This window comes from Chionomys nivalis, chromosome 10, assembly GCF_950005125.1.
Source record: "Chionomys nivalis chromosome 10, mChiNiv1.1, whole genome shotgun sequence".
NCBI classification, from domain to species: Eukaryota; Metazoa; Chordata; class Mammalia; order Rodentia; family Cricetidae; genus Chionomys; species Chionomys nivalis.
The window spans coordinates 52,207,702-52,231,533 of NC_080095.1; the positions used below are offsets into that span (position 1 = coordinate 52,207,702).

The 23,832-nt window shown below is 45.1% G+C and overlaps 1 protein-coding gene across 3 annotated transcripts in view; it reads right to left on the bottom strand.

Moving 5' to 3' along the window:
- Positions 1–9,433: 9,433 nt before the first annotated feature.
- The window catches only part of Daam1 (dishevelled associated activator of morphogenesis 1), a 159,578-nt gene continuing 145,179 nt past the window's right edge, over positions 9,434–23,832 (bottom strand). For all 3 annotated transcript variants that reach the window (XM_057782290.1, XM_057782291.1, XM_057782288.1), the window contains 5 exons: positions 21,060–21,167; positions 19,172–19,232; positions 15,943–16,074; positions 12,722–12,892; positions 9,434–12,102 (listed from right to left, as the gene is read on the bottom strand). In XM_057782290.1, the coding sequence (XP_057638273.1) occupies positions 11,893–12,102; positions 12,722–12,892; positions 15,943–16,074; positions 19,172–19,232; positions 21,060–21,167 (682 nt within the window). In that variant the 3' untranslated portion in view covers positions 9,434–11,892. The remainder of the gene's footprint in view (positions 12,103–12,721; positions 12,893–15,942; positions 16,075–19,171; positions 19,233–21,059; positions 21,168–23,832) is intronic.

Consider the following 23,832-nt stretch of genomic DNA (forward strand, 5'->3'; position numbering starts at 1 on the left):
ACTTCCCTTCAAGAATAATTAGGTGTGTTGGGATTTACTTTTTCCTCTATTTGTTCATCTTCTTCCCTTCACAGCATATCCTTTCTCTAACTATTCTTTACAGCTACCTGTCTTTCCCTGGCCTGCTTATATCACTTCTAATGCAGAATTTGATATCCTTGTTTGGTTCTTGGGTGCATGCATGTGCACATTTGTGTGCACATGTGCTATATGTATGCACACAATGCAGTTTTCTCTCTGTGCAAATGATCAGAAGCAAAGATAATAGTGGTTCATATTGCCCTCTCCTATTAAAAGGGCTCAGAGTTCCTTGAGGAAAATGTAGGCTCCATAGCTGCAGAAGGATGGGTAAACCTGGAAAGTTGCCATTCCAAAGACTTAGGGGGAAAAATTAATGGGATCATATTACAAGAACACACATACAAGCTGGGGGATGGGGTGGGTGGAGGGTATCCTTACTAAATATGGATCAGTTTGCTCATAAAGTAATTAGATAATAAATTATAAATTGGTGTAAAAATGGATGACAGGTGAGTTGATGGAGGAAGTGGGAGGGGCCTTGCTATGAATGGATCCCTGGTAAGCAAGGAGCTTGGAGCTGAATAATCAACATTTGCAACCACAGGGAAGCCTGGCTCAGACAAGCATCATCTGATGGTGCTAAGCCCATGGGGAATTCCATATGAGGAGTAGACCAGTGATTAATTGTAGTGAAAAACCAAAAGAAAACTCCATAATTATATAGGGCTTGGACTGAGTGGTCAAAATTACCCCACCATGAGGACAAGTTAACCCCACCTGCCTCTGGTTAGGACACCCTGACACTGAGAACTAAAAACAAAACAAAAGAAAAAAAGCTTAATCTAATAAAAATAACTACCAGACAAATACAAACCAAGGAAAGCAAGTCACAGAAGAAGAAAGGAGGGGCTCATGATTCTGTCTCCATCTTTGCAGGTGACAGTCCCCGGAGTCTGCCCTCTGTTCCTGCACTTGTGCAATCTCTCTCTGATGCTCCTCCCTTCTTAGGAGATCTTCATCATGAGCTATGTCTGGTCTGCCTTGGTAACCCAGACAGTTCATTTTCCTACGTGAAGATCCTTAATCGCATCTGTGATGTTCTGCTATAAGGGAAGGTAACATGTTTGTCCCATGTTCTTTGTCACATGGCCTTCAGAGTTGAACACAGATGGTTGGAGTTGTAAGTGTGTGTGTGTGGGGGGGTGGTAATTACTCTATGCACCAGAGAACTATTGTTCAAAAACATCAGCACCATAAAAGCCAGCAATACTAAAGATCATAAAAGACCGAGGAACCATGACAACTGGATGCACGATCTATTTTTAGGTTCCTTTCTGGAGGGAAGGAAGAGGACCCCCATCCTGACATCTACTGACCAAATGATGGTGTATTCTGATAAAGCGTTAAGATACACTTATAAATTTGATAAATGTACTTTTATGAGGTATGTCTACCAGAGACCTCTACACAGACGCTCTTAGAGTCGGCAGGAAAGACTGTGTGGCCGGCCAGCTGCTGCGCAGGGAACTTGCCCAAGTCATGCTGCCCCGAGTCTTACAGCCCTTTGTCTTCCATGCACAAAACCCCCATCCTGCTTGTCACACTTCAGTTAGCAAGAAGCAGAACTACAGAAGCAGAAAAGCAAGGTTAGTACATTTAAAGGCTTTCTTGGAACTCTAGGCTAGGTCTTGGATGGATTAGGTAAAGACCTGGTTCTGGTTCGGCAGGGGTTGTGGCCTATGTGTTGGGCTCTCAGTCCAGAACTGTGCTACTAATATAGCCTTAGTGGTGCTAAGAGCTGGGGGCCGGTTACGTTCCCAACGGTTTTATGGGCATGAGGCAAATAGTGAACTCATCTTAGGGCAGGAGTTTATCATGCCCTCAACATTAATGCCTTAACAGAATTTACTCTTTGTTTTACATAGTTAGGCACGCAGTTGAGTAGGCAGAGTCCTGTAGTGAGGGCTATGAACAGAAGGATTAATGACCCAGCAATGGAAGAAGTAGACCAGTTTACCAGGGGAACAAGAGTTGATACCAGCTGCCAGGTTAGTTTTGTGTTCTTTCCTTTTTAAAGATTACTTTTGACCATGGCCAAACTTTCTTTGATTATCCCTGACTGATCAGCCTAGAAGCAACAAGTTTTTCCCAGTGTAATGTAGGTACCTTCTCGCTTCATGAAGGGGAGGTCCAGCCCTCTGGGATTCTCAGGACAAGCTCAGCTAAGGAGTCTACTAGGGCTTTCAGAAGGGAAATAGACTCCCCACGTCCTGCTGGTTTCCCAATGATAACCTACTTCCTGTCAGTCCCTAACCTTTGTAGATATGGGATTGTATTGCCTGAGATCACAGGTAGGTTGTGAAGGTTTCCTTTCAAGGGCTGTGAAGGAGTCACCATGCCCCCAGGAAGATTTGATTTTGCAACCTCTCGGAGAACAATGATATTTGCCTGGCTCTTGGTGGCTCGGGGTGCCGTCAGAAGGTCAGGCATATTATTGGGTAGACTGGAGCCCCTTTTCTTCAATAGTGGACTCACAGCTCCAGGAACGGACTCCTTTGTGGCCCCTTTTCCAGGTTACCTTTGGATGTGATATTTTACAGAAATCTACTGGAAGGTAGATTGGGTCTCAGTGGATACATTGGCGACAAGCTCCCCTGTTTTGGTCTTTCTTTTCATACCAAGGGGCTTGGCTCTTGGGGGTGATGGGCCTTTACCATCGGGAAACAAAGAAGACCAAATACGATAATCACAGTCATAGGGGCTGTGTCATTCTATTTTTAGTACGGCGGAAGACCTGGTAATGACCCATCTAACATTTTCCCCTGTAGTCTCCTTTCGCTGGGCATCATGGACCCACTTGGTGGCACTGGTGACCTTCATTGTTTTAGGGATGATGAAGACCACAGGGTATGTATTGACTCCAGGCTCTGGGTCAGGATGCTCCTGATCTTATGTGTAAAGTTGGAACTTGTGGGCAGGATCAGGCATGGGCAAGGGTGTGGCCTCCCAAATCCTCTGATGAACGGTCTTCTGGGCTTGTTGCAGGGCCTGTAAGGACTTGAGATAGAACGGTTAGTAATCCCCACCTATGAACATCTCTTGGCTTGTGGAGGGGGAGTCTCCCAAATATAATTTCAAATGGGGTGAAACCTTCCTGATATGGGTGTACCTGGACCTTAGGCAAAGAGCAGGAGGTTGACCCAATTTTCACCAGTCTCGAGGACATATTTAGTTACGGTTCGCCCTAAGGTATTTTCCACTCTTTCCATTTGTGGCCAATAGGCCCAAAGTGGTTTCTGATTTAGGACCTTTGCCAGATTTGGGAAACTTTGGTGATGAAGGTCTGGTCATTGTCAGACCCCAGAGAGAATGGCAATCCAAACCTAGGAATCAATGTTTGGGATTTTCTTGGTGACCATTGAGGCTGTCTCCGTTTGGGTAGGGCAGGCTTCCACCCATCTATGAAGAAAAGGTATCTATGAAAATTAACAAGTATTTAAACTCAGGAACCATGCATTTTTATCTCTGTAAATTTCATTTTCCAATTATTTCTGAGGGTGCTTCCTTAGGCACAAATTCCTTCCTGGACTCTCCACCCCCTCCTTTGGGATGGGCCCAAGTGTTTCATCTGAACACAATGTCTTTGACAAAAATGTTTAGTTGAGGGATGCAATCCCTGGGCCTGAGTAACTCAGACGATTTGGATGTCCCTAGATGGGTGGCCTGATAGAGTTTGGTGGCCATCTGTCTTCTGATAGCAGCAGGCAGTATGGGTCCCTGTAAGGCAGGAGCCACCATCCATTGTCCTTCTCTTTGCTATCTTTCCCTTTCTGCCTCCTTTGTTTTTTCCAGAGACATCAGGGTTTAGGCAAGGTAGCCAAGATCTGGAGAAGCCTTTCTGGTTCAAGGGCTGCCTTCCAAGGGGCCAAGTCTGCAGACCTGTTCCTTTGCGTCCCCTTTTTGATGCTCTTGGTAGTGGACAATGATCACCTCTTTTGGCAGCCATATGGCTTTTAGCAGGGCCAGGAGCTTTTTTTTTTTTTTTTTTTTTTTTTTTTTTTGGGTTTTTCGAGACAGGGTTTCTCTGTGGTTTTGGAGCCTGTCCTGGAACTAGCTCTTGTAGACCAGGCTGGTCTCGAACTCACAGAGATCCGCCTGCCTCTGCCTCCCGAGTGCTGGGATTAAAGGCGTGCGCCACCACCGCCCGGCCAGGAGCTTTGTTTGTTTGTATTTCATTTCTGGTTAAGGTGAGGAGTCCCCTGTCTTGACAGAGGGCCCATGGACACGGGCTGTGGAAAACGCATATCAACAGTCTACATACACAGTGATGGCTTTACCATTTCCCCAGCAATGTGCCTGGATTAATGCCAGAAGCTCAGCCCTTTGTGTTGAAGTCCCTCAGCTGAGAGACTGGGCCCACATTGCCGTATCCAAGGTGACAACTATGACCCTGGCATACCTGATTCCATTCTGAACAGAACAGCTCCCGTTGGTGTTCAGTGCCTCTTCTGCTTCTCATAGCCAGACATCTGTTAGGTCAGGGCTGGTGAACTGACATACACCAGTCACTTCTAGGCAATGATGGAGGGGTTGGTTATTGTCTGGCAGTATGCTGTCTGGGTTTATGCCTGAAGTTTTACAGCATCAGATATGGGGTTTGTCTAGAAGTGTTTGATAATGAGTTATCACATGGGGTGTTTCACACCCTAAAATCTTGCTCTACCCTCCACTTGGTGACCATTGATTTTTTTTGCTTCCAGCTTTGTCTTTTCACGAAGTCACATGCCACCACACAGTACATGGCCTTTTTTTATTGACTTCATTTCCTTAGTACCATGCCACCGAGTGTCTTCTCATGGCTTGATTGATTCGAATATATATATATATATTGGCACCGGACAATCCCTCATCATCCGCTCCTGTAATCATTCATTTACTAAAAGCCATACTGGTGACTTCTGAGCCGCCCTAAGGATCTGCATGTAGGTTCTTGCATAGACATACATTCTCAGCCCATTCGAGTCTGACAGCACAAATCATCTTAGTCCCATCTGCTCTCCAATGAATCTGCGCCATTCAGCACTTCCTCATCGGTAAACGAGAGCTCCGGTTGCTCTGCATCCTAGCCAGCATTTGGTGCTGTCTCTCCTGGAGTTTGGCTGCTCCGGTGAGTGTGTAGTGGTATCTCACTGTTTTAATCTGCATTCATTTTCCTCTTGACACCAGTGTGGAACATCTTCTCATCGGCTTTTCTTTAGAGAGGTGTCTAGGTCTTTGGTTCACTTTTAAAAGCAGGTGTTTGTGATTGTTGAGTTTTAAAGGTTCTTTGCTCATCTTGGGTAGTATTCCTTAATCTGGTGTCAGTCAGAAAGATGCCCTACTCGTCTATGGCTTGTATTTTCATTCTCTTGACTGTTTTCAGAGAACAGAATTTTGTTTTCCTCACTTCCCTTTTCCTTCCTGCCCCTTCTTTTTTTGAGGTGCTGGGGCCTGACTCATGGCCTGCTGCATGCTCAGTGAGAGCCCCACCACTGACTTGGCTGGATATCCAATCCAGAAACCTCTACAGAGTTTGGGTTATCACTTCTTTCTTTCATAGACTGTGTCTTTACAGGTCGTCAGAGCTAAACTCGAGCCAGACTTTCTTCCATCTCATCTCCAGGTTTTTCTTAGTTCTGGTTTGCATTGGACATTTGATCTTTTTTTCTTTAGGATGCATCTTGGGCTGTTCCTTGTCTGTGCATGTTCACTGCATTATGTGACCTCTGCTCCCGCTGTCCAGAGATCAGCTGACTATATTTAAGTGGCTCCATGTCTGGGCTTCCTACTCGCAGACATCTTCCAGGTTCTAGTTTTGATTTCCTTCAATACTGCGTTGGCTATTTAGGGGTCTCTGGTCTCTTCCAGTGTGTCCAACCCTGTTGTGATGCATTCGGCACATGAGGGCTAATGAATGTGGTTTAACACGCAAAAAAATCACACGTTTACTGAAAACATTACTATTTTTTCTTCTAACAAGACTGCACAGTTTTTGATCACAGAGTTGGTAAATGACATTATAGAAAATGTCAATATTGGGCATGTTCAATAGACTTTAGATACAGTTAGTCGACAAGCACAGAGTAAATTATTGGATTTCTGTTAAGATTTCATCAAATCTATCACTCAGGCTGAGAAGCATTGATAATTCTGAGTTTTCCTAGCTGCAAACATGAAATATCTTAGCTTTTGGTTTTCCAGTTTCTTCCATGGGTTTCATTTCCCTCCTCTAGATCTCAGACATTTTGTTAGATCTGTGCCTATAGGCTATATTTCATTTTGAGAGATGCTTAGATGAATGGGGTTTTATTTGATTTTCAAACTCTGCTTGTTTATTGCTGGTACATAGGGAAATGGCTGACTTATGTGTATTATTAACTTGGCGTCCTGCAGTATGGCTTCCATTAAAAATACTCCCTTTCCTTCACGTATTTTTTGGAAACCTTGTCCAGCATCCTCTCTGGGCACTCCCTCTGATCCTAGAGGGCACTGACTAGCCCAAGCCGATCAGAATTAGGAAGTTTCTCTACCCTGGAGGCTGGGGCGAGAACATTAATATAAATGTTATATTATATTATAATATAATATAAATGTCACAAGGGATTGCTGATTTTTTTTTTTTTTTTTGCCACAAAAAGGTCCAACATGACCCTAATCAGTATAAAAGAGCTGGGGAGTAGCACTGAAAATTAGTGTTACAGACTGACCCACTTCCCTTCCTCCTCCTAGAGAAAGAAGCAGATGCAGGGAGGTAGAGAGAACTAATTAACACAAGTATTGAGTATGACTGTCCTCTGAACCAAGCAGCTACCATCTTGGAGTCAGCTGAGCCCAAAAGAATCATCCCAGCTGGGTTGGTTGACTGTTTACACCCACGAGAGGTGGAGGTGAGGGTGGCGGTCACAAGACCCTCCCCTGGGCATCCAGCCTGCTCCCCACTACCTGCTTAGGCAACACAGTCTCAATTGCAAGCGGCAGGGTTGATGAGGCATCAGAATATATAGGCTGGGGGAGACTAGGGAAGGGGCTTCATCAATGGAAACAAGAGGAAGCCCTCATCTCTGCTGGGTAAAGGCTTTCCAGGTGCAGTCTTTTAGGAGAGGTGTAAGCACACCTCTGTAAGCAATCCCTCACCCATACTCTGTAAGGAAGCCCAAGGCACCCGTTGATTCTCCAGTGTGAATGTTACCAGGATGGTACCCCAGTTTATCCTTCCAACTTTAGTAGAAGAAGTAAATGCTGCTTATGGTGCCCCCTGAGAAGAAATTTTAACAAGTAATATGAACAACCCCCTCCCTTTAGGAACCATTTATTTCTTCTGAAAACCTAAAACCCATCAAAGTTTGACAGAAATACAGATCTCACTGTTAGACTGAGGCTGAGGCAGGATGATTAGGACAACTGAATCTGAGACCTGAACTCATCTATGTAAGAGTGGGTGACACAGTGAGACCTTCTCAGAACAAAATCAACAACAGAGAAAGCAACCTTTGTCTGCCAGGCCTGTGCCCATGTTTGTTTGATACCATGGAAACAGTTGATAAAAAACACAGTGGTAAAGCCATGCCAGGGAAGAGATCAAAGGGCAGGCCAGGCATTTTCTTCACTGTCCAGATTATTTCAAAAACATTTTATGTGTATGGGTAAATTTTGCCTCCGAGTCTCAGGCTGCCTACCACATGTGTGCATGGTACCTGAAGAGGCCAGAAGTGAGTGTTGGATCCTCTGGAAAACTGGTGTTTCTGATAGCTAAGTCACTGTTGGGTGCTGGTTATTGAACCCAGATCTTCTGCAAGAGCAAGTGTTCCAACCACTGTGGAATCTCTCAAGCCCCAATATGTATATCATCAGTACTTCTTTTTGTGAGTGTTTATTTTCTAGTTTAGATACCCAGATGCAGAATTACTGGTTCCTCTGCAATACGTACTCTTAACCACTGAGCTATCTGTCTTGCCCTCTCAACAAAATTTTAGCCTTAAGTGAAACTCACATTATTAGGAAGGAGCACACAGAGATGTAACATAATGTAAACGCCAGAGTTAATGAGCCGAACTTAGAGTCCTGCCTCCCTTATCCCAAACACCCCAAAGTTTGTGTTTATTCAGCTACCTGTCTAGGAGCTGCTCAGCCTTCAGAGTTTTCTGTGTTCTCTACCCAACAGAAACTCCCAAAAGTTGTCCCTTCCAGAACCTGTCATTTGGAATGACTATGATCAAACCAATGTGCCAATCTTTCTGGAAAGATGGCTCTACCTGGAAAACAGGGACTGGAGTTAAGATCCCCCAGCACAGGGCAGGTGCTGTGATGGCCTACAATCCCAGCACCCAGGAGGCAGAAATAAGGGATTCCCGGAACAAACTAGCAAGTTAGACTAGTCAGAACCAGGGAGCTGGAATTGGCATGCTCTGAGTTCAACAAGAGACTGAATTGCCCCAGTAAGGTGGGAATACACCAGTGTCAACTTCAGGACTCCATGTGTATGCACATATAAGTACAAACAAGCTTGTTCACACAACATGTGAACATGTGATACCCAATTTACTGCATATGAACCCACATCAGGCTGTAGAAAAGGGGTCAAGTTCTAGATGGAGCACATGATGTCACTCTGCTAGAAGTGATCATATCCCCAGCTACTGCTACAGTTGGGTAAGTAAGGCCAAACTGACTATAATGATCTAAGGCCTTCACAGTTTGCCATGTCCCTATCCATACATTGAGGGCAAGCAAGGCTCCGTTCTGGACGTAGCTCCACACTCACAGAGATAGGAGGCAAGGGTGTGCTCGCTTTGCAAGACAGGCTGTCTGACATGCAGATGCTTGTCCTGTCTGAACACTGGCTGCAGAGAACAGGTTTGGGTATATGCAGTTGTCCGGTAACTTAACAACCAAAACTGACGCAGTTATCAGAACACTAAATCTATTCCAAAGATCAGAAAAGTCAGGGTTCGGAGGGCTTGAGAGTTGCTTGCCTTCAAACTGGATTGAGGTGAAAGGCGACTAGCAGGGAGCCTCTGCATTCCAGGATGTTACTTCTGCTACCCTGGTGGTGTTTCTTGTACTAATACACACCAGGACCGCCTCCCGACGGGAAGGGGTAGATCCTGCAGACTGGCATTCCAGCACACCTAACTCAGAAGTGTAGGTGTGCCACATAGACCAAGTAAACACAAAGAGGCAGCAACATAGTCTGGACACACGAAACGCAGCGACAATAGGAAATTACATTCCTTTAGCTCTGGCACGAACACCTTTAAAAATACATTATACTTCTGACCCACTGATTTGCAACATTTAAATTCAATGGTGGAATGCTCTAAGAAGTTTGATGATGCTATTTTAATAATTCATAGAAAACACATGTGTACACCCAATGAAGTCATCTTTATTGCATATTGCTATTTTTAAAAATGTACAGTCTCATAACACACATGACATCTTTTTTTCTTGGTTCTGTAACAACAGTCTTGCACCTAAAGACTAGGTGGTTCCAACTACTAAGCTAAGAAGATACGAGACATTTAATTAAGTTTAAAAATTATAATGCTTTTGCTTTTTGGCATTATTAAAAAAAATCTTTAAAATACATACTCAAGAGAGAAAAGTGGCTACTTACACCAGCACCAGTCTAAAAAGTAGATTTTGTTTGTTTGTAACAATGGCACATGGAATTAACTGCACACAGTTTTTAGGAAAACCAAAACTGAGAATGGCGAAGAAGGCCTACCAGGATGGCCACACCCAAGTGAGGATGACTTTAAACAGGGCAAGGGGACATGCTACAAAAACTTGCTCTCTGTGCCGAGTCTCTTCCCACAGTTCCAAAACTGAGCAGAGCCAAACTTTTCCTGCTATGAAAAGAAAAGATTCTACACAGAGGCACTTACTTAATCAGGGACAGAGAAAGCCACCATTCCTTCCCACTCCTCCTCCCCTCCCAGCTGGCCGAGCCAAGTTTCCCTCAGCAGCACCGCGGCCGTGCCGTGTTTGCAGACTGCGTGGCTCGGGGCTGGGAGGTAGCTCTGCTTTGTACCTGCGACTGCTTTACTGAAAAGCCATTCACTTCCACAGAAGGTAGAAAGTCGCTATGTTTGCAATGAAGGAAAAGGAAAAGGAAAGAGCCACGGCTCGTGACAATTCTTAGGGCACTGTTTCACAGCTTTTACACAGCGCAGATCCTCGCCATCCGCACTGAGCATCTAGTTCATGTGAATTATTTTAAATAGCACGACCCTTGTATACTATGCACATTGGTATTCTAGCGTCCCTGAAAACCCCGTTAAAATGTGAACTCCTGGACGGGCAGAGACTCTGTCTTGCTTAGCACTACAGCTCTACTATGCCTGGTACATAGTAAGTGCTTAATAAATATTTGATACTTGACTGAAAAACTCAATTTAGGGAGTAAATAATATTCTAGTGCAATAGGAAAAACTACTCTCTCCACAGGAAACCCAACCGCAAAAGGATAGGTGGAAAACACAGAGAAAACAGCAGTCCCTCCCCACACTCGAGTACAAATAAATAAAGCAAAAGAAAAAACGAGTAACAGTCCTCTTTACATATCATATAATTTAAGGATACTAAGAGTTGGCAGGTGAGTGGTAAGCATCTATATTTTATTTTCTAATGCTCATTGTTTCATTTCTCCCTGAGAGCTTTAGTTTTTTGGACTGAAGTTGTACAGGTAGCATCAGTGACACACAATTTAAAATGACAACACGTAACAGCAATCGCTTCAAATATTCTTTGAGATAAATAGATCTGAGCATCCCTGTAGATACTATTGACATTTTGTGTCCACTGTAAGTGTCCTTTATCCCAAGACATGCAGCATGGCCTACACAGGAGACAGAAGACACCCCACAAAGCACCCCATATGCCTTCATAAAGAATCTTCAGAGAGTTCTTCCACTAAGTCTTAGGTGGGAAATTTCATTTTCCAGATTTACATATCTGTATTGTTAGATCAACAAGAAGGTTCTGGCAATTCTGGTCTTTAGCCAGGATGCAGGTGGCATTATTGAGAAAGCGTGTTTTCAAAAAAGGGAAGAAGAAAGAAAGAAAGAAAGAAAGAAAGAAAGAAAGAAAGAAAGAAATCAAGAGCCCTTGGCAGGAAAATGGATGAAACGAGAGAAACCTGGCGTTTATGTTTAAACATACAGAAGAATCGTGATTGACACTCTACATGATATGAATGTGTGCAAGATGTTCTCAACAGACATCTGTGGACTGTATCCTGGCAGCAGCATCGGGACGCGAGGCTGTTCTTCCACGTTAGTCACTGATGCAGGCAGCAGGGGTCGCACCAGCAGCCACCAAACTCATCCAAATCTGTATTTCCAACTCCGTTTCTACCAGTGAAAACCGTCTCACTACACCAACCTTGGAAACCAAAATACTTCACAAGACAAGCCTTTTCTTTTTTTGACTTCCTGTTTTCTTCTGTTTCTTTTTTTTTTTTTTTTTCTTTTTTTCTTTTTTAATGTTAAGGAATGTCTGTTATCTGTTTCAGGAGAGAGTATTGTGCTTCTGAACAGCCATGGTGTTCAGGCAAAGAAAATGAGTCCCACTCAATATGAATGTATACACAGAGAGTTTCTGAGCACACACATTAACATAAACTTTTTAAGCATACACAGAGGTCCATGGACAACACGCAGACTTCTATATACATTTTCACATATATACACATACATTTACACACACACACATTCACACTTCACTCACAGGTGAGAGAAGAAATTGCCACTGTCTGGATTGCAAGGCAGTGTAAAGTTCTAGTCACGCCAAAGGCTGCTACTGCACTTTCTAGAAAAGGATGCAAGAAAATTAAAAATTCAGTTTTGTGATTGGTCGCTCCCTGCTACCGTCCGTCACCTGGTTGGAAATGCGTTTGCGGTTCCGTTTGAGTTTGGAAAGGTCTTTGTCAAATACTTCTCCCGAGCGTAAAGCTGAGACCAGGTCATCAAACTCTCCGCTTTCTTCACTGTTCTCCTTGGCCTTTCTCATCTTACGTTCCCGTTCCCGCTGTTCTTTGAGCTGCACATAGAAAGAATCCTCTTAGGGTTAAAGAGTATTTTGTTTTCAGTATAGAAGAATTCTGTGCCACATGGGAGGGAGTGAATCTCTTCCATGCATCCATGTTTCAGCCATGGCTACTAACCTGTGTGGGATGTGAGGGCTAACTGTAAAGGCAATGGACAATCAAAGAAAAAGCTCCCTTACCAATTTCTAGGTAAGTCACTATAGTTTCTCTCTTTGCATCTGAGGCAGTTCATAGGTAATTTAGGGCAATTATAAAGGACACAAATGTCCTCTTGAAATCTTATAATCATTTCTTAAAGTAATTTCTAAGGCTATCCATTCATGGGATGCTGACAGGCTTTTCCAGTCTTTGGAGTAACTGCCAAATGGCTCAAGAGAAATGTGATACGGATCTAAGCTGTCTGAGTCACTCTAGACTGCACAGGTATCCTGTCCGTGACAGTGCAGCACAGGGCTGGGGGACAAAGGGCCTGGGTCTGGGTCAGAGCTGAGTGCCGGAGCAGAGCCCCTGTCTATCCTGCGGCCCTGGCTTTGGTCCCCAGGAGCACAGAGAACAGGGCTGTGGCGAGGGCTTCTGGGAGGACCTGCGGAGTGAGCCTCCTCTCTCTCTCACCTGAGCTTCCATGCGAGCCCGTCTCTCCTCCTCCTCTTTCCTTTTCCTCATGTTCTCGTTCTCCTGTTTCGCTTCTGCCACGGCTTGAAGAAACTGATCGAAAATCCCAAAGAACTCATCTGGCTGGATTTTGCCAGCCTCTTCCCCAAAGTGCTTCACTGCTTTAGTGAACTGGAGAAAAAGATTTGGAAAAAAAAGACCTCAGTGTTCCAAGAGAACTGATTTCCGCCGTCCAACTGAATTCTCCTAAGAAGGCTGAAGCGCAGCTCTAACTGGTGGATTTAGCCAGCCTATTTACCTTCAGTTGCTGAGCGCACCTCCCCATCATTTCCCAAGCGGGAAACTGAATATCCCTGACTTCTGAAGCCATGGCCCCGTCCCATCATCTCAGCTCCACCTATGACTTCCTCCTATGACTCTGTATTAACTAAACAGCAGTAAACACGAGACGGCAGAACACTGCAGACCAGGACACCCAAGACCCAGAGACCAACAGCAAGCACAGCGGGGGTTGGAAATCTTGTGCTTTAAGCTGTCCTTTGAAGGGGTTTAATGCCATTTATTGGGGCCATATGGTGAATATGGAAAACAAATGGGACCCGGGACTTGTCAGCTGCTTTTTCTTATCCATAAATAATGCTAATATTGTCTTTAGGCTCCCCCAGCTCTAATTAGGGAACAATAACTGGCTGTGGAGTCATTCACGCCGTCCCAAGTTTCTGCCTGAGATTACTTTAGGCCAATCCTACAATGTCTCAGAAATCCATTTAACGTCTCTTCGAAGCTGACAAGTGCAAAGTTAGGGATAATTTTTAAAATTTACACAAAATATACAGAAACAAAATATTATGTGCAGCTTCTTTTCCAACCTCTTAACAGTTTCTGCTTTAGCTCTGAGGGCTTTCCTTAATAACCTGGAGAGTCTGCCATCCCAAGTTTCAGCATTAGCGTCATCAACATCACCATCAGCTCTGAGCTCCCATGCTGGGAAGGGCCCCAGGTGCTGGCCCTGTGCAGCCTAGCTCAGAGACCAGGCTCCAGAGTCAACTGAATTCTCTTTTCCTGTGCTACTCAACTGCTTCCTGATAAGACCTTCTATTTTCTTCATATTCAGATCATGGCAAGCTTGTATCATCTTTAATTCCATAGTTTCTAACTGATTTGATTTTTCTTGCATTACCTATACTGTCAAAGCTTCTGATATTTTAGTAATATTATGACATTAAAGAAGATGTTTTCCATGTTCCTATATATGACAGTTTTGACTAGGATATGCATGTTTGTACACATTTCATAATTACTTTATTATTTTAAACTTAGTTATTGTGTGTGCACACATGTAAGTGTGCAGGTACATGTGTGCCATGGTGCCCACATTGAGATGGGAGGACAGCTTTTAGAGTCACTTCTGCCCTTTGGGTGGGAGGTCATCGGGTCATCAGGTTTGCATGGAAGTGGCTTCACTCAATGAAGCAGTTCACTGGCCTATTTTAAAATATATTTTCGGCCATTTTCTCTTAATGTGGAACTAGTCTCAAAGTTTTACTTATTTGGAAATGTCCTGTTACAAAGCAGAACTCTTCAGGGAAACATAGCATCCCTCTCACTCCACATTAGAGCAGTCAACTTGATTCATGGTTTTATAAGCTGATTTCTAAAAGTTCTGGAATGAATAAACTGTCTACAGCTGAGCTTCTAAAATATTCAAGTTCATGCACTTTAAGCCATCACGGATGATCTTTTTATCTAGGAATTCTAGTGATGATGAAGTCATGTATATTTTAGCTTTAGAAATCTGAAGGAACCTTGGGCCAGATTAATGTTCCCACACACAAAATCACAGAGTTCTCTGTATGTGTGTTTCAATAAGTAAATAAAAATAACTCAGTTGATTCTGTATTTTAGCTCCTTGATGAGGTAGGTCACCTGTTAGGACTCCAGAGTAGGGATTCCCGTTTTTTACAAACACAAGAGTGAGTTTGGACCACACCCATGCTGCTTGTCCTATTCCCAATGTGCTATGCCAGAGGTGGACCCCGAATGGCAGCCGTGTGGCACATCTGTCTCCTTATTGATTTGGTGCAGCGGGAAGGTAGCACTGATATTAGCTGATGTTTGTGAACACAGCCTCTGATCTTGAGATCGGTAAACCACACAGAAGAGTTCAATCTGATCCCTACTACTCAAGCTTGAAAGAGAGACTGAAGAGAACGGAGTAGGGTGGTGGCCGAAAGCTGTGCTGTAGTTTTTGTCAACCAGACACACCTGGGAGGAGTGGAAAGTCAGCTGAGAAACTGCCTACAATAGACTGGCCTGTGGGCAAGTCTGGGGGGCCATTTTCTTGATTAATGATTGATATTGGAGGGCTCAGCCCTCTATGGGCGGTGTCACTTTGGTGGTCCTGGGTTGAGTGAGGAAGCAAGCTGTGGGGAGCAAGTCAGTAAGCAGCATTCCTCCATGTCTTCCACTTCAGCTCCTGCCTTGAGCTCCTTCCCTGACTCCCCTTCATGATGGACTGTGATTGGGGCACGTAAGCCAAATAAACCCTTTCCTCTCCAGCTGCTTTAGGTCATTTTAGCACAGCAACAACAATGCACACTCAGAGGTGGACAGTGTAGAACTCTGTGGTAGAGAATGGGCTTAATACCACCTATGAATAGTAAGATGGTACCTAAGGGAAGATTTACCAAGGGAGCAAGCTTAGAAGTCTTGGTTATTATCTAACAAAAGGTTATTAGGAAACAAATAGGAAGAATCACAAAAGAGTGTCTCACTAAAATAACATCCCTTTTTAGTGATGTTGTGAAGTAAAAGGCATCTGTTAGCCCGCTCTGGAGGCTCTGACTCAGATGAGCATCCTACACAGAGATATGTGACCTTGGTCACATCTGCTCCCCAAACTCATCACATACTCTGCTTTCAGAGATGAGTATATCAATCCAGTGGAAACCAAGGGAAAGTGCCACCATCCCAAACCTTCAAAGTCTTGCATAGGCAAAAGGTAACACAGGGCTAAGACACTAAGGGCTGCCCTGGGGATAAAAATACCACTGCTCCATGCGACAGCAGAACCTGGAAAACAGTTATCTGCTGCTGTACTTCCTTGGCTGCGATGGTCTAATACTACTCCTCCTTTCCCAAACAGGCTGCTGACTTTAAGCAGCACACGGGAGCTCGGGCCTGAAGGACCACACAAGTGCACAGGGCACAGGGAAATTTACCAGCTCCTTAGCTTCTGCCAGCAGATCTTCAACATCCGAGAAGCTGAAGCTAGCCAAAGTGATGAACTGGCTGACAACAGACACGAACTTGTCTCCAGGCTGGGGGGGCTGAGACTTCTGATATTCCAACTCCTGAAAATAGGAAGCAGATGCTGATGGAGTAGGTTTCATAAGCACATACACTTTGTCTCCTATTCCACAGGACTCAAGTTAAACAACTCAGACAGCAAACAGATCTGAAAGCTCTCATGTTATTCCACTTCCCCATCCTTCCCCTCTCCACACCAAGTTCATGCCATGTGCACAGAAATACTGAAAACAGTTACTGAATTTTCTGAGTATTATACCGGGGTGATTTCTCACTCTGGATTTAGAAGCAAGTTAACATTTAGTTCAAATCAACAGAGCCCAAACAAACAGTAGGAGCACATTGGATTCAAAGGATTTATGAAGGAAAGGCTGATGTTTTGGTGCAGAATTCTGGTGTCTTGGTTCCCCACCTCCCCACTTCTCCCAATTCTATTCACTTCCTAAACCATGGTATCTCGGTCAGCAGAACTGCAGCTACAGCATCTGGCAACGTAACCACCCTCTCCCTTCTTCCTGTCCACACCAATAGGATTTGGTGAATAGACAGGTAGGGAAATGAACCTTCTGTTACTATTCCATTTTCTCCATGGTGAGGATCACATAGATGACTGAAGTCCAGCCATTTTGAGACACACATTCTGAATAGCCACAGTACCCAGCATCACTATCCCCACTGCACAGACACACAGAACTTAGAGGAAATTAATTCTTTGCTCAAAGCCAAGGAGCTGATCAATGACAGAGGCAGAATTTGAGCTCAGTCTGCCTGCCCCAATTGTGGCAATAACTATGCTCAGCGCCACCTGACTGGCTGACGGGCACACGTTTTTCCTGCCCCGTCTGTGGCAAACACTATTCAGCAGGAGTGTTGTGCCCAAGGGCTATGGGCTCTGACTCAGCCTACCACTGGCCCTGCTCTTGATGGCAGACAACTCTGGACCTTGCTGCTTTTCACTGTGAAAGAAGGGCACTGCCCATGTGACCCTGACAATCAATGACAGGATAAGCAAAAGCCCATAACAGTTCTGACGGGAAGACATCACCACAGTTTCAGTAATTTGGCCTAGCAGAGAGAGAGAGTGTGTGTGTGTGTATTGGTGCACGGATGGTGAAGTATCTTGAAGGGTGTCATTATCCAATCACTATCTGATTTCTCTCTGATACTTCACACAGCATCACTGACTAGGACAAGGAACAATTAGGATACACAAATATTTGGATGAGTTGAGCTCTGTTGCCTACTAATGTGTCCAGTTGAAGCTAGATAGTTCAGCTGCCAGGGAAAGAGAAAGCCTACCCTAGTTGGTGGTTTTGTACACTGGATACAAGCTGGGGTCATCTGGGAAGAGGGAATCACAGTTGAGAAAATGTCCCCACTGGACTGGCCTGTAGACATGTCTTTAGGGTGTTTTCTTGACTAATGAGCAATATGAGAGGGCCTAGCTCTTTGTAGACTGTGAGACCCCTGGGCAGATGATTCTGGGTGGTGTAAGGAAGCAGGCTGAGCAAGCCATAAGGGGCAAGTCAGCAAGCAGTATTCTTCTATGGTCTCTGCTTCAGCTCCTGCCTCCAGGTTCCTGTCTTGAGTTCTTGACTCCTGCTGATGAGTTGTGGTATGGAAATATAAGTGACATAATCCTTCTCCCCCTGAGTGGCTTTTGGTCATGTATAAAGCACAGAAAGAAACCCTATGACGGCTTCTGCATCCCTTTCCTAGTAAGAGCATGGTGCTACCATGTGCCCCCCAGGAGATGCAGCGCAGCTATGCTTTAGCGAGCAAAGACACGGCACATCCCTGGGACACCACCCTGACTGGGTCTTGGTCTGTGCTAACTCAGACACAGGGCTCAAGAGTGACCACCACCTGTCTTAGGGATGGCACAACCGCCACTTGAGTCTCAAGAAAGTCTACCTGATAAGGAAAAGGTGACCAAAATGCCCTGGGAAAGCTGGGCCTTCTGAGATCTGTGGAGGGATGTCCAGGTAGTCATAACACAATTCTTTTTATCTCCCTTTAGTCCCTAACCCCTCAAAAACATGCTCCTAAATCTTATGGGGGGGAGGGAGAAAATAAACTGTTATCAGTACTGTCTTTAATGAACTCAATAGTGTCTAGGTCTGTGGTTAAAACAAGAGCAATGGGGGAGCCACGGCATTTAGTGATAAATGACTCACAAGGTATTTAGGGACGGGAAATTTCCGCTTGCCTCTGAATCAGTAACCTCACCCAGTATAGACCCAGCCAGGCGGGGCTGTGAGTGGCGGCTCTCAGCCCTGGACTTGCTCTCTGGCAGGCGGCTAAATTCATGTGGCACTCCCAAGGTGGTGTCCTAGCACAGCCCTGCTACATTCTGACTCCTCTCTGTCTTCTGACACATTCCTGTGGTTCCTTTTCATCTTCTGCACCTGGGCAGCCTCCCTCCTGTGTACCATCTCACAGCACCCTGCTTCTAAGCCATAACTGGAGTCCACCTCCTCCAGTAGGAGCACGTCCCCCAGGACATGCCAGTCGATCACAGGCCTCCGGTACATTCAGTCTCTCCAGCCCTTCCATCACGCTCCTCTTTGATCACTATGCTTATCTAGACAGGGCCCTGCTGAGGGAACTGGCCTGCAGCATCAAATGCAGGGACTCTGGGTCACTGTGACCTAGTGCCTTGGGCACAGTATGTCAGAGTGCATGTTTGGTAAAGACTCCCCAAAGAGCCAGTTCAAAAGCAACAGAGAAGTTACATCAGTCTTCAAAAAGTCAACATCAAACAGTAACAGAACATGGAAATTGAGAGGGTCTTTGAAATGGCCTCACCCGGCCCACTCGTTCTAGGGAGCCCTACTTCCCAGGTGAACCGGTGGCCCCCCAGGCCCACTTCCATTTCTGACTGTGGTCAGTCACTCAGGACATTTGGCTGCAAAGAACTAATTTGCCACACTGGTTCTTGGTGGTTATTCTATCTTATGGAACCAGGTTTATCCTGGGCAGGTCACAGGCCAAGGGGGCATGCTCAAGATCAGAAGTCCAGCAGGATGGTGAAGAGGTTGGTGGTTACCATGGGAAGCAGGATGGTGAAGAGGTTGGTGGTTACCATGGGAAGCAGGACGGTGAAGAGGTTGGTGGTTACTATGGGAAGCAGGTACTCACCATCTCTACAGCTTTCAGGCCGCTTCTCAAGGTGCTTATCTCTTTGTCCAGCTCAGTCATGCTGTTGAAAAGGGCAACATTTCAGCAGGCAGCATGAAGCTTACAGGAGTAATACACTGTGGCTCGAGAGAGTTCATGCTTGGATTGGTGTGTGTGTGTGTGTGTGTGTGTTTAGCTTAAATGTTTAGAAATCCAGGGACAGTGAGATGGCTCAGTAGGCAAAGGTACTTAGTGCCAACCAAGCTTGATTACCTCAGTTTACTCCTCAGGACCCACACAGTGAAAGGAGAGAATAGACTCCACAGTTGTTAGGACTTCCAAAGACTTGTCAAGGCACATGCTTATACACACACACACACACACACACACAAACACACACACACACAAATAAAATGGAAAAAAAAATTCTCTTTTATTCTCAGGTCCCATAAAAGGCTTATCATTAAAAAAATATGGAACTTATATGTATAATTTTTTGTACATTTTTTTCCTCAGACAGCAGGTATATTTTACAGGTTAAAAATAGAAGAAAAATGTTTCCCATGTGCACAAAAATATCTGATGCTTGAATCACAGGGCCTGTGCTTCAGCACACTGCTGCGCAGAAATGAGCAGCAGCCACACAGGGTCTCTAACGGTCTCACCCTGAGCCCCTCCAGTCCAGATGCTGCTGCTCACCACAGCTGCAGCAGAGCGGACAACACTTAGCCTCAGTCCACAGGCATTTTTCTGGGAGCTGTCCTGGCTACTTTTCATTTTCATTGCCTTCTTTGCTCTTAGTGGAGAAAGACTCTATATTTCATGCTTTTAAACATTAAAGATTAAAACTCAATTCTTACAGACAATTCCCACCATACCGAAGAACTCACCAATACTTCATTATCACAGGTTAATTTCTTGTGTTACCGACTGTTCTTCCTGCCACGTTCTATAGAGGGAGATAATTAGCCTGCTCCTTCTAGGCTGTAAATTCACTGCAAAAGGCCAGCTTAAGTACATGTGTATCAAAAAGAGGGGGAGGAAACAGCAAGGAAAGCTGCCTGTTTCCATCTCTGAATAGCACAGGATTTGTGGGGAAAGTCTGGCGACATTCCATTTTATTTTTAGCTTCTTGATTTGCATAAAGACTGCTTCCCATTAAAGGGCCGCTTGGTTCCAAGGAGTGTGTGTATCTGTGACAATGACTGGCGGCTCCCGCACATGAAGACGTCTATCTGCTTCGCCACACGTCCTCCCTAGCTCAGGGCTACCTGTGTCAACAGGGCTGCTGTTAAAAGCATTAGTGAGACTGAATCTTTGGCCTTGCATGCTATTCAAGTTCTGCCACTTGGCCACATCCGCAACCTTCATTTTACTTTTTCGTTTTGTTTTGTTTTTTGAGACAGGGTTTCTCAGTGGCTTTGGAGCCTGTCCTGGAACTAGCTCTTGTAGACCAGGCTGGCCTTGAACTCACAGAGATCCGCCTGCCTCTGCCTCCCGAGTGCTGGAATTAAAGGCGTGCACCACCACTCTCATTTTACTTTTGTTGAGCCAGTTTCGCTCAGTTGTCTAGGCCAGTCTTGACCTCCCTTTGTAGCCCAGGCGGGCACCAAACTTGCAGCCCTCCTGTCTGTCTTCTGAGTTGGAGAAGCTGGGATTACAGGTCAGAGCCAACAGGCCTGGCTGCTTATGCACTGGTTACTAAAAAAAGCAAGTTTTATAGGATGGGGTAGTGAGTATTCCAAAGGACCCTGAACAAATATACATCCTTTAACACATTTGAATAACTTGGATGTGACTCAAACTTTCTCTCATACAGTGTCCAGAGGGAAGGGAAGAGAAGGACCACTTCACGCGATCGCACTTCAAGGCGGTCCAGCTGGTCAAAGGAAGCTGTCACTGTACTTACTTGACTTTCGCTGCCTGAGGAATATCCCGCAATTCTTCATGTAAATTGAGGACCTTGGGGTACTTATTCTCCACAATAGTTATTAGATAGTGCAAAAGGGTAATGTTCCTAAAATTAAAGCAAAGGAGAACACTCAACATGATTAATCTGCGGATGATGTATATACTCACGGGCAGGAACCAAAATACATTAAGGACTGGTAGAGTGGCGTAGGAACAGTTGTTTAACCCATTAAGGAGCAGCTGTTTAGATGGCTACAAGTACTTTGCAAGGCTAGGACGGCTCGTTGTTGTAGTCACTGGTGACACTCCCTTCCAGTTCATCGGAGAGTGGTCGGACAGAAAGTCCCTATTTCAGAGCTAATGCGGGAAGCGGATTGAGACTGTGACAGCACATACAAAATGTCTCTGCAGCTGTGAGGCCACTTCTAATTTTAGCAGGTTCTTCAGCTCTTGACTGCATGACCCTTAGTAGTTCTAACAGCTGTTGCTGCATTTCCCTGTCTGGTGCGGCAGAGCTGAACCTTGACTGACCTTGATTGGGAAGGGGGACTTTGACAAAGCTATCAGGCAAAGCTGTGCTAGTCTGATCCTGCTGTCACCAGTTCTACAGCACATTACAGGTTACAGTCACCTGGGCTCCAGATGCCTGGGCCCACACCAGAGACCCATTTAACTGGGATGAGGTGGGGGCCAGGCATGGTTATTTGTTAAAATTCCCTGGCTAGTCTAGCTTAGCTGAAGAACTACTAATCTACCAATGCTGATACAGTTAGGAGTATACTAATAATTTTCAGTAGCATTTCCATAATTAGGCAGTTTGCTAATTCTCAAGGCTAAGTCACAATCTCCCACCCCACCTAGACCAAAGTGAAACAGAGCTGCCTAGCAAATTTCCATAATAATGTAGAGCATTTTCGGTACCCGTGGCTTTACCCCGACAATACAATCCTATTCCCAAGTCAAGGGCTCAGATACATTCTTCTCTTTATTTTTGTTCCTGTCAGTAATTAGGAAGCAATTTCCACCAAAGCAAAACAGAGGTTGGTATTCTAGTTGCTCAGGTGATGGAGGAAGGTCATTGGTTAAAAAAATAAAGAAACTGCTTGGCCCTCATAGGTTAGAACATAGGTGGGTGGAGTAAACAGAACAGAATGCTGGGAGGAAGAGGAAGTGAGCTCAGATGCCACGCCGCTGCTCTCCAGGGCAGACGCGATGAAGCAAGCCGTGATGAAGCAAGCCGCCAGGTCAGACATGCTGAATCTTTCCTGGTAAGACTGGTGCTACACAGATTATTAGAGATGGGTTGATCGGGATATGAGAATTAGCCAGTAAGGGCTAGAGCTAATGGGCTAAGCAGTGTTTAAAAGAATACAGTTTGTGTGTTGTTATTCTGGGGCATGAGCTAACCAGGCTACCAGGAGCTGGGGCGGCAGGAAGACAGCCCGCAGCTCCCACTACACTCAGGCCTCTATGAGCTAGCTCCATTTTATTGTTCAAGGCCTGCCTGCCCTGGACTTCTCTCCTAAGGGGTGGGGGAGGGAGGAAAATGCCAGCAACTATCACATGAATGCTATTTTCATTATTTTAGAGACATGCTTCTTTATCTAGAGAAATTTCCATGAACTCAATTGGACTGTATGTGTTTATAAGAATTAAAGCCAGTCTAGGCTTCCACATTTGTTTGCTATCCATGTAACACCGCATTTACCCAACACGACTGAACAGCCATGCGTCAGACTAGTCCTGGTGGCTACTGAACCAGCCCCTTGGTGCTGACTGCACTGCCACTTAGTTCAACTTAAGTGAACAAGCAGCTGCTCACCGGCCAACCACTCCACCAGGCAACTGTGGCTCTATATGTAGTGGAGCTACATTTGGGGACCACCTTCAGAAGCAGACTGAAGAGGGAAGAGATCAGAAATAGTTTTTATTTATTCTTCTGAAAGAGCTTGTATATGTAAATCCTGTAGTCATTTTAATAGGCAGATGACAATGTAAGTACCAAGTCATCAGAAGGCCTGGGGATGGGCAGACGTTTGATTTTGCATGTGTCTGTGTATGTGCAAGCAAGGGTTGAAGGGATGGCATCCTTTCAAAGACAGCTGCTCTTTATATGCAAATAAGAGGCTGCAGGTCCCCACTACAACAACAAGACCCATCTATGCTCAAAGAACAGCACTGTGCAGGTGGGCAGGAGCGGTGGGGGATTAAGCCACTTGACATTGCCTCAATTTTCTTATCTAACAACATGTGCTCAGTACCTTGGTCTATGTACTGACAAGCTATTGTGGCATACGTGAAAGGCTCTGAAAGAGACCGGGATGCCCATGAAAATGAGGATGGCAGGGTTTTATCTAACACAACAGAGCTCGTCACTCTGTCTCTAGGATGCAAAAACAACAGCTTAACACAGGGCTTGTTTCTTTTTTACAATGACTGAGGGCTGTTATACACCATGCTTCACTAACCCTATAGAAAATATAGGGTAAAAAGTCTCATTAGCCAGGAGTAATTGGGGAGAACAATTCGTCATGCTAAAAGGATTTGGTTCTGAGGAGCGTACCTTAGGAAGACTGTACCAGTTCCTTTGAAGCCAGTGAGAACCTCAGAGAAACAAAGCTCTTAGGAAAATCCGAGTTAATGCGCGTGATGACCCTACCTGCTAAGGACACAGGAGCTGGCACCTCAGAGCCTCTAGCCAGACTCTGTTACCTCGGCGGCAGCACTGCACACTTCCTAGGACACATTTTAATGAGCTTTGGCCGTGCAGC